The following is a 14,257-nucleotide window of genomic DNA, read 5'->3' on the forward strand; positions in this document are numbered from 1 at the left end:
GGGGAGAGAGTAGCCAGGAGGTGAGGGCTCGGGGGAGGCTGGGTTTTCTTATTCAGACTCTTTTGGAAAACTCAGTTGCTTTTACTGCGGGGCTTGCTGTTTCGGTTTAATTCTGTTGTCAGCATCCGGGCAGCTTGCTGCTGCCCCAAGGTTCGGCCTGGTCCGCGTGCACACCCACTGCTGAACATTCAGAAACCAGACCAAACAAGGCAACGCTGCCCCGGCACTGAGAATGCAAACAAACGGCTGTGAGAGCAGACTTGGGGTGGCGGGACAGGCTGACGTCGCAGCCCCAGCCCCCGCCTCTGCCCCCACTCGATCGGGCGGTTGAGGTTCCCCCCCCAACCCCCAGCCCCGGGCTCTGGGGATCTCTCCTCGGTCCCGGCTCCAGGCTCCGGTGGAAAATCCTGATGAGGTACCGGGCTGTCAGTCCCACCTTGAGGCTGACGGAGTCCCCTTGGACTTAGGGGGCAATCAAGCGTCCCCTGCTGCCTGCTGACTTAGCGCGGCTGGCCTTAGTACAGTGCTCTGCACATAGTAAGCGCTCAATAAATACGATTGATGATGATGAGGGCAGACCCCTCCTGCTTCCCCACCCTGCAGGCTGTAGAACCCAGGCCAAGGGCCAGGTCCCACCAATGGCACCAGGGGCGATCAATGGGTACAGAATGAGAGTCACCCAGTTCCAATAGAACTACAACCGGGAAGACTTTTTCCCTAGCAGTCAGTAGTGTTTACTGATTGCTTGTCCCGTAAAGACACTGTACTGAGCACGTGGGAGAGTTCGCTGGGGAATTCTGTGAGTTCTGGAGGACTGGGCTCCATCTGGGCTCAGCGAGGCCATGGGCTCACTCAGTCACTCCCACAAAGGACACCCAGGCTTTGCTTCTGCCTCTGTGCCGGTTTGCTTGCATGGCCTGGCCTGACCACGCCGATGATGTTCTCTGGAACCCTGACGTGGAGCCAAACGGTCCACTCACACCAGGAGCACAGCCGCGGAGCGGGGACTGGGGCCTCGTGGCGGGTTCATTCATTCGTTCAATTGTATTTATTGAGCGCTTACTGTGTGCAGAGCACTGGACTAAGCGCTTGAGAAGTACAAGTTGGCAACATATAGAGACGGTCCCTACCCAACAGTGGGCTCACAGTCTAGAAGGGGGAGACAGAGAACAAAACAAAACATATTAACAAAATAAAATAAATAGAATAAATATGTGCAAATAAAATAAATACATAGAGTAATAAATACGTACAAACATATACATATATACAGGTGCTGTGGGGAGGGGAAGGAGGTAAGGCGGGGGGATGGGGAGGGGGAGGAGGGGGCTCAATCTGGGAAGGCCTTCTGGAGGAGGTGAGCTCTCAGTAGGGCCTTGAAGGGAGGAAGAGAGCTAGCTTGGCTGATGTGCGGAGGGAGGGCATTCCAGGCCAGGGGGATGACGTGGGCTGGGGGTCGACGGCGGGACAGGCGAGAACGAGGCAAGGTGAGGAGATTAGTGGCAGAGGAGCGGAGGGTGCGGGCTGGGCTGTAGAAGGAGAGAAGGGAGGTGAGGTAGGAGTGGGCGAGGTGATGGACAGCCTTGAAGCCGAGGGTGAGGAGTTTTTGCCTGATGTGTAGGTTGCTGGCGGCCTGTTCTCCATGGCTCCCCTAAAGGGCAGGGGATCGGATGCTCCTCCCACCACCCCAGCTCAGGTATGTGGAGCAGCCTCATTCATTCATTGTCATGTTTATTGAGCGCTTACTGTGTGCAGAGCACTGTACAAAGCACTTGGGAGAATATGGCCTCCCACCTGCTCTGTTCCGTTCAATCCCTTGCTCCTGCTAACTGTCCTAGAAGGTGAGTTATTAAGCTTTCTGCGAGCACTGGGGTATCGGGGCAGAGGCAACCCCTGTCCAACATGGGGCTCGCAGTCCTAGAGGGAGGGAATGCAGGGATCTTTTCCCCATTTTACAGATGAGGAAAAGTGAGGCTCAGTGAGGTTAAGGAACTTGCCCGAGGCCACACAGCAAGCCAGGAAGCAGGGCCGGGACTAACCCTTCTCCTTCCTTCCTTCCTTCCCTCCCTCACTTCCTCCACCCGCCCAGTCTCCTGGCTCCCAGCCTCGTGCTCTTTCCACTAGACCACACGGCTGCCACAGGGATGGTGAGGAGACCCTGCTCTATGGGGCAGATCTGTGCCCGAGCTTCCGGCCCAGGAGGGCGGCTCTGGACCTCGGTGGCCGAGGGCAGTTTGCCCAGGGCCCTCTGGCTCCCTGGGACCAGGGGCAGCCATCCGGGCTGAGGGAGAGAGCCGTCCCGGGAGGCTGGTGCCTGCAGGTGGCCTGCTGGTCTGAACTGGCCTGAGACCCCCGCCCCCCCCTTCCCTTGAGCCCATTCTGGGGCTGGATGGGGCCTGGCTGGGCTCCTTAGACCCGATGGTGAGCCAGGCTGTCGAAATGCTAATGTGTTTTTGGCCATGACTGACCCATGCCGCTGGGCGGTTCTGCTGAGGCATGCAAGGCAACTGTTGCGTTTGCTTACGATCCTTCCCCCAGCCAGACCCAAGGAGCATTGTGTTCTGAAGGCCTGGAAATCAATAATGATAATGATGATCACAATAATAAGCGTGGTATGTGTTAAGTACTTATTATGTGCCGAGCCCTGTACTGACTGCTGGGACAGATATAAAATAATCAAGCTGATCACAGCCCCAGCCCCACAGGAGGTTCCCATACCAAAGTGGAAATGAGAACAGGTTTTGACCGCATCCCCCTTTTACAGATGAGGTAACTGAGGCCCAGAGAAATTAAGTGACTCGCCATAGTCTGGGGGCGGCCTGAGGACCCCGGAACAAGAGCCCGACAGCAGGCTTCCTCACTCCGCAGGCTGGGGAAGTAGGAAACCTGAAGAAGAGATTGTGTCACGTGATCTTGAAATAGTATCCTGAAAATCTCCAGCCGTGGTTCGGAAGCAGGTCCCTTTGGGACAAGAAATGGTGCCTGGGCCCGTGTTCCTGTTCTTGCTGCTCCCAGGCGGAGCCGGAGCTGGGGCCTGCGCGGCCCGCCCAAGCTAGTGTTTCCTGTGGGTCGTGACCAGTATGTGGGAGGCCAGGCCGGCGGTGCGGGGGGGTGGTGGCAAGCGGCCCCACCCCGACCAGGAGTCAGGCAGGCTTTATTTCTGAAGTAAACCTGCTCAAGTGTAAGTCAAAAAATGACCTTTCGGGCAAAAGACAGCGAAGGTATAATTTCCTGGTGTGACAAAATACTGCATTTTGAAGTGTGCCCCTGGCAGCAGGGGGAAGCACCTGGGCTTTTATGGCTGCTTTTGTTCCCAGAAGAAAAGGGGCAGTGTAGCTGAGGGGCTGGGTTGGCGGGGGGGGGGGGTGGCAGCGGGGGTAGTGTTCTTCCTTGTCTCCTTTGGGCAAGCCAGCCACTCACTCCTGGGCTCTGATGTAGGGCCTTTGGGCAAGTCAGTGCACCGAAGCCTGTGCTTTGGTGTGGGGCCCATTGGCAGGCCAGTTCACCCTGTCCTGGGCTCTGGCCCACCCCCTCCCAGACTCTGGTATGGGGTTCTTGGGCAGGCCGGCCCACCCAGTCCTGGACTGTCATGGGGCTTATGGGAGAGGGAAGCCGGTGCAATAATCCCTAGAACGAGCCTCCTCGGGCCTGGTGTTGGGGTTCAGAGACCCCTTTGGCCGAGGGACCTTGGGGAAGCACCAACTGGGGATGGACTCCTGACATTAACAGCGGACCCCAATGGAGCCAGAACAGGAAGCTTGGCTCCCCGTGACACGGTGGTTGTTCAGGAGCGTGTGAGATGCTGGTTCCCTTATCGTTACAACAATTCTAACTGAGCGCTGGCTGAAAGCCAGATGAAGCTGGGCTACATGAAGGGCAGTGGGGGAATCCAGAGGGATCTCCTTTCCCAGACCCTGGCCTGTGGCCCCCTTATTGTCTGGGACAGTTAAGCCACAGAGACTGAGCCTGCACTGTAGGCACTAGACTGTAAATGTTGTGGGCTGGGAATGTGTCTTTTTTATTGTTATTTGAGCTCCTCTAAGCACTTAGTACAGTGCCCCGCACACAGTAAGTGCTCTATAAATGCAATTGACTGAGCTCACCTGTTAGGACAGATTCAGCCCTCTCACTCTCCTTCCCATTCCTCTCAACTAGTGCACGCTGTCCTTCTTCTCTCCCTTACACTCTCTCTCCTGTTTTCCCAATGCCCCCCCACCAAGACCCTACCCTAGTGGCTCTAAACTGGCAAAGTCTGCTGGCACGGGGGTGGGACTTTGTTCAGCATTGATTTGGCAGACATAATTTTGGCTATATTCACACAGTTGTAAATTGTGTTGCCAAAATAGTATGGCTTATTTCCCAGAGTTACGCAATCTTGTCATGAAAGGCTCTGTTTTAATGGGTAGGCAATCAAGTGGCAGTGTGGTGGTTGCTGTGAAAACACAAGGGCCTTTGAATGAAGATTTCAAACATATATTGTGTGTATGCCTAGATAGAGTATGGACTTTGTCTGGAGAAAGAGAGAGAGACAGAGTGCGTGTTTAAGCACGTAACGAGGTGTCTGCGCAGTTAGATTATAGGTGGGGTGTGGAGAAGTGGGTGTGATGGTGATTGTGTTGAGTAGGTGGATTGAGCAGGCAAGCACCAGTTGCTAGCCAGGAAGCCCAGGTGAAGCTTGACTGGGCCCGAAGCCAGTGACTGCAGGAAACTTTGGCCATCAAGGTATTTGGATATCCAGACTGTAAGTTCCCCTCCTGTCTGTGAGCTGCTTGTGGACGGGCCAACTCTGTTATAGTGTACTCTCCCAAGTGTATTGTATAGTGTTCTGCACACAGTGAGCACTCAATAAATACGATTGACCGGAAATAGCCAAAATGCAAGGGGAAGCTATGTGCTAAGGCAGCAGGAAGCAAAAATGCAGAAAAGTGAGGTGTTTGGGTTCTAAGATGCTTCTCACAAAAAGGCTAAGGAAAGTGCAGAATTTAGGTTCAGTTTAGCTGAATTGTCCTTCCTGAAACAGCCCCAAAATAGCAAGGAATAAACTGTAGAGACTACAAAGTCCGCAGGGCTGGGCAACTGCTCCCACAGTTTAGTTTTAGAATTGGAACTGTGTTTTTCTGAGCACTAAGCACTAATGCTGGCAATCTGTAGCTGGATAGATCTTTTTAACATAGGGCTTTTAAGAGGACCATCTTAAGCAGTTTTGGTAAAATCATAACGTTCCCAAATGTATTTTGAAGGTTTTTATCTGCAGCAATTGGGAACAGCAGGAGAAAAGTCAGGAAGCGGAGCTAGTGGCACACTCCAACTGCTTTAATGGACTAAGAGGCACCATCTGGATAGGAAGAGTGCTATCCAGTGTTTCAGGAAAATGTTCTGTTCTGACAGAGAACCCCAAGGCAGTAGAATTGGCAGGATGGTTCCCTACTTTGTGCAGTTACCCCTTTCCTGTGATCTGCCTTCACCCAAGGAATCTCCAGAGCTCTCTGAGGTCAGAGGTGAGCCCAGTTCTGGCTCTGTGTGAGGTCAGAGGTGAGGTGGGACCCAGGTCCCTCTGAGGTCATAGTGAAGTGGGGGGCGGGGTCCCCCGGCTCCCTGTGAGGTCAGAATTGAGGCGGGTCAGAAAGAGGTTCATTCCCTTTTCTAGGGTGGAAATTGGTAGGAGTATGCTGCTGTGATCATCGCCTTGACTTATGCCCTTAGGTGAGCTACTGATTGGCTGTCCTGTCGTCCCCCATGCAGAAATGTTTCTGTGATCAGGAGCCATAAGGCAGAGCTTGGCAGAAGGGCTCTGCACATAGTAAACATTCAGTAAGTACCATCGATTGCTAGATGAGCCTGTTTAAGCTGACAGTCGCTGAAGCTCACTGTTGCTGAAAACATTGAGGGTTAATTAAGCCACATCTAATCTGCTAAGTGGCGAAGCAGTGCGGTCCAGTGGAAAGAGCCTGGGAGTCTGAGGACCAGCCGTCTATTCCCAGTTCCGACGTTTGCCTGCTGTGTGACATGGAGCAAGTCACTTCACTTCTCTGGGCCTCACTTATCTCATCTGCAAAATGGGGATTCAGTACCTGTTCTCTTTCTTACTTAGACTGTGAGCCCCATATGGGACCTGATTATCTTGTATCAACCCCAGCTTTTAGAACAGTTCATGGAACATGGTGAATGGTAAGCACTTACCAAATGCCACTGTTACTGTTGTTATTAAAGCAATTATGTTTATGCGGAAAATCAAATTTTGCTCTTTTCTTGTGTGTGATGACACAGTGTCTGGCATATACCATTAACAAATACCATTATGATGATGATGATGATGATGCTGTGTCCTGGTTTTCGCAAAAGGAACGTTTTCTTTGATGTGAGAAACCGGACTATCTGACCAGTATGCTAACGCACATTATGATACCAGGGTCATCTCTCTCTCCCTGCCTCTGTGTAGATCTCTCTCTCTGATGTTGGAGGCTCGACAGATGTCTTCTTGCTTGGCCAGTTCCCAACACTTGATCTGAGGCGCGGGAGCCCGGCGGCTCTGATCCGCCATTTGTAGAGTCAGGGTGGGGTGCCTACCTGGGAGAAGTGGGTATGTCTTAGAAACCCAACAGCAGGAAAGAGGGGCCTTCTTGGAAAAGCAAGGCTCTTCCACTTGTCAGCTGTGTGACCTTGGGCTAGTCATTTCATTTTTCTGTGCCTCAGTTTCCTCATCCATAAAATAGGGATTAAGATTGTGAGCCCCAGGTGGGACAGGGGCTACACCCAACCTGATTAGCTTACATCTACCTCAGTGTTTAGAACAGTGTCTGGCACTTAGTAAGCACTTAATAAATACTGAGCTCATTGTGGGCAGGCAATGTGTCTGTTTATTGCTATATTGTACTCTCCCACGCAGTTAATATAGTGCTCTGTACACAGTAAGCACTCAATAAATATGATTGAATGAATGAAACACCATAAAAAAAGCAAAGAACAATATTTCAACCAGAAACTAAACTAATTTTGGTTGAAGGCAATATGATAATAAGGGGTAAGCTTTCAGCTGACCATGTCTACCGGTGTGGGGGGGAGGGGTGTGTGTTTGTGTGTGTGTGTGTGTGTGTGTAGAGAGAGAGAAAGAGCGTGCACACCAATGCAGGAGCCACTGTCTTGGGCAGGTGCGCACACACACATACACACGCACACCTTTATTGTGCTGGTTTTTTATTTCTGTTTTTTTTTTGTAGCACTCGGCACTCTTTTTGCTTTGGCTTCTGTGTCACAATCCTTTTGTCATTCTTTCATATTTATTCAGCACTTACTGTATGCAGAGCACCGTACTAAGCCGAAACTTTGACTTCAAGAGCGCTGCCCTGGAGCTCTGTCAGAGGAGTCGGTGTTCAGGCCATAAAGCCAAGTGTGCAGGCAGACTATTTGCTCCTCCTGCTGCTCCATTATCAAGCCCAAACTGGGGCGGGGGCACCTCTCTCCCCACTGGGCCCAGCAACAGGAATTGCATTTGGGGAGTCTCTCTGCTCATCTCTCTTACAGTGTCTCCTTTGCTCTGTGTCTCTCCCATTGTCTCTGGTTCTTTGCTGGCCCCATCATCATCATCATCAATCGTATTTATTTAGTGCTTACTATGTGCAGAGCACTGTACTAAGTGCTTGGGAAGTACAAATTGACAAAATTTGACCCCCAGACAAAAGAGGGTTGATGGAGGGAGGGAGGGGCAGACCAGAGAGCAGAGCGTTTGTTCCCCCGGAAACCCTGCGATTCTTGAGTGAGGGAGACCGGGACACTGCCAGCCCCGCACTTGGCACTCCCAACCCCGAAAGGCCCCGCTTGCTTCCTTCCATCAGTCAATCTGCTTGTGGCATGGGGAGCTTGGGCAGAGCGAAGAGTGTGAGCTGGGGCTGTGTGGGTTAAGGGGGCGGATGGGTAAGATGGGCCGTCCACCCTGCCCAGCAAACCTGGGGAAAGGGAACCTCGCCCGTCAGGCTCCACCCAGGACCAGGATTTCTTGCCAGACCTTGGGGGTTCTCGCCCATTGATGATGGAGTTTTTGTCGATCTCGCCTCCCTGGGTGGCTTCCATCGGGTCTTATCTTGCTGGGGATGAGTTCTCCGACTTTCCCCTGGGCAACAGGGGCCCTCTCAGCCAGGGCTTCTCACTCCCGCCCACAGTTCCTGGCCTTGAGAGCTGGCTTCCGCCGGGCTCGGCGGACGGGTGACGGCAGGCAATTCCGGATCATCCCATCGGCCCCCGAGGCCTCATTATCAACAGAGTCCTCCCCAGCCCGGGCTGTACCGGGCCGCACCTGCCACTGGGTAGAAAAAGCTCCCTGGAGGCGGGCAGAAGAAAATGTCGGTCTGACAGAGAGGAGCGTGGCAGATGCCACCGGCTTTGTCGGGGTGGCCAGCCGGCCTTCCTGCTCCCTCCAGCGGGGCCCTCACCATGGCGACGAAGATGAGCGTCTGTGGCAGGGGGGCGGGGGGCGAGGCGGCGATCTCTGTTATTTGCTGACATCAACCTGCAACCCGCCAGGCTCGGGAGTTTGGCTGACGCCATTCCCCTCCGCCTTGTGGATCTCACAGCCGTCTTCCTCTCCTTTCCCTCTCCCGTCCCGCGGCAGGGGAGTTGCTGAGTCAGCCGAGGCCGGAGGGTGTGACCGAGATCATCTGCCCCAAGAACGGCAGCGAGCGCGTCAACGTGGCCCTGGTCTACCCACCGACGCCGACCGCCATCAGCCCCTGTTCCAAGTGAGCTCTGAAAGGCGCGCAGACACCTCGGAGTGGCTCCCAAAGCCCAGAGAGTGGCGGGGTCGAACCCCCGTGGGGAGCTGGGAGCGGAGGGGCACCGGCCCGGGCAGGGGCACCCCAGGAACTGGGGGGCAGCAGAGGTTGAGGATGAAGGTACAGTACGAGTACAACCCAGCACAGCCCAACTCTTGTCCCTTTCCAGCTTAAAGGAGTGTCCTCTGGTTCAGCGCTGGGCCTGGCTAGCTCAGTCTGTAGAACGGGAGGCTCTTAATCTCCGAGAAGTGGGTTCGCGCCCCATGTTGGGCATCATTCTTTGAGAAGCAGCATGGCCTAGTGGAAGGAGCACAGTCCTGCAAGTCAGAGGACCTGGGTTCTAATCCCGGCTCTGCCACTTGTTTGCCGTGTGACCCTGGGCAAATCACTTCACTTCTCTGGGCCTCAGTTACCTCATCAGGAAAATGGGGATTAAGACCATGAGCAATACGGGGGACATGGATCGTGTCCAAATCTGATTCTCTTTGTACCTACCCCAGTGCTTAGTACAGTGCATGGCAATCAATCGGTCGTACTAAGCGCTTGGGGGAGTACAGTGCAACAGAATTAGTAGACACATTCCCTGCCCATAACAAGCTTGCAGTCTAGAGGAGGAAACAGACGTTAGTTACTATGAATAAGTAATTTGTAATATATGATTTAAAGATGCATACATGGCACATAGTAAGCGCCTTACAAATACCATTAAAAGCAAAAAAGGTTGGATCCCCCTGGCTAATCACCATGGGGGCTACCTGGACCCCAGCCCCAAGCTGGCCCCGGCGCCTATGGGAACATTTCATCGTCGTGGGTTCTAATCCCGGTTCCCCCACCTATCAGCTGTTTGACTTTGGGCAAGTCACCTAACTTCTCTGTGCCTCAATTACCTCATCTGTAAAATAGGGGGTAAGACTGAGCCCCACATGGGACAACCCAGGTACCGTGTATCTTCCCCAGTGCTTAGAACAGTGCTTGGCACATAGTAAGCGCTTAACAAATACCATCATTATTGTTACTATTATCATGATTATGATTATTATGGCATCCCTTCACTCGGGGCTCAGATTCCATCAGGATCCTCGTTGCAGGCTTCTGGCATTGTGCCATCTGCCGGGGAGAGGCCAGGCTCACGGAGCTCCCCAGGCGGGCGTTGTGCCTTTGGTCGGGGTAAGGACAGACAGACAAGATCTGCCGTTGGGTGTTTATGGGGCAAATATTGGCTTTGCCTTTTGTGGACTCAGGGAACCCCATCCTCCCCTGTCTCTCTCCCTCCCCCCAGCGATGTCTTCAAACTCGGTGTTTTCCCAGTTGTTCCCAAACCCAGGGCGGGCTCCCCGTCGGCCAGGGCCCAAGACGCAGCCTCAGTTACTTCCCTCTTCAAGTTGGGATATTCATTGGCCCTTGAAATAGCTGTCCGTTAGTGACTGGAGCCCCGGGGTACCACAGCGATGGTCCTTGACCCAGACGAGCGTGATACGGACTCTTTGGCCACTGGTGCCGGCCTGCTGAGCTTGATGGTATGGGACCATTCTCTGAACAGGAGCCCTTAGCAGCCATGCAGCCGCAGCCCCCAGGATCCAGACTGGGCCGTTGGAAGGGCGTGGAGGCCACCGGTTGGTGATCATCAGAGAGCAGGGAACCCTCGCTGGTGCACAGCACAGGGCTCTGCACAGAGTGGGAACCTCCGAACCTGCCATGGGGGCACCGTCAGCCGGCCCCTTTCCTTGGCTTAGGGTCAGTGCTTAATAAACACCATCATCATTTTCGTCAATTATTATTAGTATAATTGTCATTGGCCCCACCCCTGCCCGGCCCATGCCTGCGGCACCGACCACTTCACCAAATAGGACTGAGTGTATCCAGTACTTGGTGACTGTTTGGGACACAGCCTAATAATAATAACAGTAATAATAATAATAATTAATCCAATGATGGAAAAGTGAGGACAGGAGAGGGCTTGGAGGCAGGGTGAGAAGTTGAGCCACACGTAGGAGCGACCAGTCAAGGCGGCCATTGGAGTTTGAGCTCTGAGCAGACGGGGAACGGTAAGGGGTTGGTGGTTCTTGGGCCCGTAGAATCTCCCCCTAGCAGCAGCAGTTTGTGCTGGGTGCCCACTGGGAGCAGGGCACCGGACTAAATGTGTGGGAAGTACAGCAGAGCATAAGATGCGTATCCTTTCCCATAGTAGGCTCACATTCTTAAAGGGGAAATCAAAGAACAGGAGGTCTACGGTTCCACTCTCTGAAATGTTTTAGAAGACCCGGGGGCCGGAGGAGCAGTGGGCGGGGAGGTGCTGCTGCCAAGGATCAGGGAGGTTACTCAATTTCTTGGGACTGACGGGCCTTTTTTCCCTTTTCTCCCCCCAGGAAGAACGTTGGTGAAAAGCACAGAAACCAGTGAGCCTTTGGTTGCTGCTGTGAAGTTCCACCGAGAAGAGGGGATGCCAGAACTGGCCTGGAGGAGCACGGGCACCAGGCAGGCTTGGTGATCCTGCCCTGGTGCTAGGAAAGGTTAATGAGGAGGTGCATTATGTACACCGCAGGCACCAGATGGGCTCTATGGCCCTGCCTTGGCACCGAGAATAGTTAATGAGGGGGTGCCATCATGGGCACAGGGTGGGCTCTGTGGTCCTGCCCTGGCAATGGGAATGGTGAATGAGGGTGCCATTGTGGGCACCGGGTGGGTTCTGTGGTCTCATCCTGGCATTGAGAATGGCTAATGAGGGGGCACCATTGTGGGCACTAGATAGGCCTTGTATTCCTGGCCTGGCAGCAGGGATCGTTACTGATAGGTGCCATCCTGGGCATCATGGGCACCAGGTGGTCTCTGTGGCCCCACTCTAGCACTGGCTGTGGTTAATGAGGGGGGACCATCATGGGCATTGGAGGAATCAGGTGGGCTCTGTGACCCCATCTTACCACTGGTCATGGTTCATTAGGGGGTCACATGGAGTGCTCAGACAAGGGAAAGGGACCCTGCCTTGTGGAGATTTCAGGGGAGCAGGGGAAGCAAGGGCGCAGCAAACACGGAGCCAACACTGTCTGCCTCTAGCCTTGGCCCCCGGCCCTACCCATCCTACCCCGTCCCAGGTGGAAGAGCTGCTGGAGAAACAGGAAGGGCATGCGGCTTCTCAGGGATCGTGTTTGCTGGGCAGCACCACTAAAGCCATAGTTTAAGGTAGGCACTGGGCCAGCGCACCCGGATCGGATCGCAGGTTTCCATTTGTTGCGTGTGAGGAGAGAGGGCGGCTCTGACGCTCATCGCTGTTCAGTAATGACTGTAAAATATGTATATGTTTATCTTTATTTTTATAATATGCAAATACATTTAAATTTATACAGGTTCAAGCTTTTAGCGCTAGTTAACACTGGGTGCAATATTCTGCATGAGAACCGTGCCAAGATGGGACTGGTTTTTTGTCTCCTTCATTTTTTTACCTTTGAGGTTTTTCTTGTTTCTGGTGTCTTTTTGTTCGATTGACCATCACAGCTGGACCTCCTCAGGGCTGGCCCTCCTCATGGCCGGCCCTCGCTGCCCTCTTGCGTTTCCATTCCTGGGTCAGGATCCACACGCCAGCCCCGGAGTGGGAAGCATAGTCGGAGCCTCGGGCATCGGGACCGCCTTCTCCTGCCCACCTCTCACTCGCCCACCCTGGCCGAGCCGGAACAGACCTCAAAGGAAATCGTCCCTCGACTGGGGTTGAAACCCATCGTGGCCTGACAAAACAGCCGCCACGGAGCCCGGAACTAAGACTGCTGCCCACCTGCCAAGGTGCTTCCAGGGCAACACTCCTGCCCACCCCGGGGCTGCCCGGGCCAGGCTTGGAGTAGGTGGGCGGAGGGCTGAGGCCCAGAGAAGAGATCCTGACCTCGAAGCTGCTCTCCTCACTAGCAGTGGGCTGGGGCCCGGCCAAGCGATGTCTCCCTGACCTGTTCATAGCGAGGGGTGCCGGCCTTCCTGCGCCTGAACCCACCGAACGTTCTCGGAGCCGGGGTCTCGAGGATGGAGGGTGCTCGTCAGTCGGGAGCGATTTGCTGCAGGAGGAAGTACAATCCCTGAACGCCAGCAGGGCCTCTCCTGCTCCGTTCCCCTTGGGCCGGTCTGCAGATGAGTGTCTTGGTCTTCGTAATTGGGGAGTGCGGTCTCGTGCCACCCCGAACCCCCCAGGGCCTTGGACGGCTCTTCCATCCTCCGTCCCTTTGGAGCTTCCAGAGAAGTTGGGAAAGGGATCCCTTTGGAGCTTCCAGAGAAGTTGGGAAAGGGAGCTCAGTGAAGAGACATACTGATTTCCATCCCGGCAGCACGACGTTTTTGGGGAGCAAAAAAGACAGGCCCTCCCCTCCCCCCACCCCCATCTCCTGCTTCACCTGAGCAGCGTTGGGAGCCCTGCAAAGTCTCGCGTCGCCCCCTGGTGGCAGGACGAGGAGTGGCACAGGGCCGCCGCCATTCAATCTGCCTCTTCGCTTCTCCAAAGCACGTCTCCTTGAATGCTGCAGTCTCCACAGCCTCGAGTTGTCTGTCCCTCCCGGAGGCCCCCCTGCTATTTCAGACCATCCCAAACGGCTTTTCTAGAATGTCGCCCACCCCCAGGAGGGGGTGGGGCAGGGCTCAGCCCGCAACCACCAGTCACCATGGTGAGCTTGTGCAGCGCACGTATTTGATCAGAACAGTCATCTGCTTTCCCCCCAGTTGCAGCCTTTGATCTGATATGTGATGGCTCCAGTTTGGGATTTGAATTAACTAGAAGACCGCCGGATCTTCGTAATCCTCATCCCCGACCTGTGTGTGTGGTTGTGGGGTCAGGTGAATGTTAAGCATGGTTGGGCTGCTGGGCTGTGCACCCTTGAGGCTCTCCGACGAGTGGCCGGGGATCAGCCCCTGTTAGATGGGAATGCCACCGAAGCCCCAGCAGAGGCCTCGCCCGTGTGGGTTTTGTGGTTCAAGGAGAAGGTCGTTGGGCTCCAACAGAGATGGGAAAGTATCCAGAAAACTCGGCTACCTGGCAGGGGTGCCATTGCCCAAGCAGGAACTCCATCACCACCTCAGCCCATGGGAGCCATCGAGCCTCCGTCACCTGTTTCAGGGAGGTCACAATGTTAGTCCTCTAAGCAGGAGGGACCAGTCCAACCAAGCAATCTCCCGCCTCACAAAACAGCTGTCCTCTATGCGATCCATGCGACCTGTGGCATCCACACCACTTCGTGGAATCATCAAAGTGCTGTCAGAATGAGTGTGATTGTGTTGTGTGTGTGTGTGTGTATGTCTGACTCATCCTCTGCCATCCACAGAGGTGGGGCCTGGCTCCTGTAGGACGGACCCTTATGTGTTGTGTTTGTTCTTGGGTGGCTGGGAGAGATGGCGGATTCCCTCCCACCTGTGGTTTGTGAAGTGCAGTTGTGGTTGCCCATTCACTCTGCATAACCAGGCCAAGATGGAGACAGTTGTCACCAAAACAGTCAAAATAAAAGCAAAAGGATGGATCCTCACCATGT

At 54.2% G+C, this 14,257-nt stretch overlaps 2 protein-coding genes across 4 annotated transcripts in view; one reads left to right on the forward strand and one right to left on the reverse strand.

Moving 5' to 3' along the window:
- MFHAS1 (malignant fibrous histiocytoma amplified sequence 1) overlaps positions 1–14,251 on the forward strand; it is a 30,124-nt gene extending 15,873 nt beyond the window's left edge. The window contains exons 2-4 of one of the 3 annotated variants that reach the window (XR_005454662.1): positions 8,606–8,732; positions 11,132–11,942; positions 12,255–14,251. Coding sequence is in view for 1 of the 3 variants with exons in the window: in XM_038759272.1 (XP_038615200.1) it covers positions 8,606–8,732; positions 11,132–11,165 (161 nt within the window). In the remaining 2 variants the exon portion in view is untranslated. Of the gene's footprint in view, positions 1–8,605; positions 8,733–11,131 lie in introns of all 3 variants that reach the window. The other 2 variants (XR_005454663.1, XM_038759272.1) reach the window with 2 other exon arrangements.
- LOC119939315 lies at positions 12,243–13,212 on the reverse strand. Its single transcript, XM_038759273.1, has 2 exons — positions 13,133–13,212; positions 12,243–12,799 (listed from the first exon to the last, which is right to left on the reverse strand). Exons 1-2 carry the CDS (start codon positions 13,210–13,212, stop codon positions 12,265–12,267), a joined length of 615 nt encoding a protein of 204 aa, XP_038615201.1. The 3' UTR covers positions 12,243–12,264.
- Positions 14,252–14,257: the final 6 nt, after the last annotated feature.

Source organism: Tachyglossus aculeatus, chromosome 17, assembly GCF_015852505.1.
Source record: "Tachyglossus aculeatus isolate mTacAcu1 chromosome 17, mTacAcu1.pri, whole genome shotgun sequence".
Lineage (NCBI taxonomy): Eukaryota > Metazoa > Chordata > Mammalia > Monotremata > Tachyglossidae > Tachyglossus > Tachyglossus aculeatus.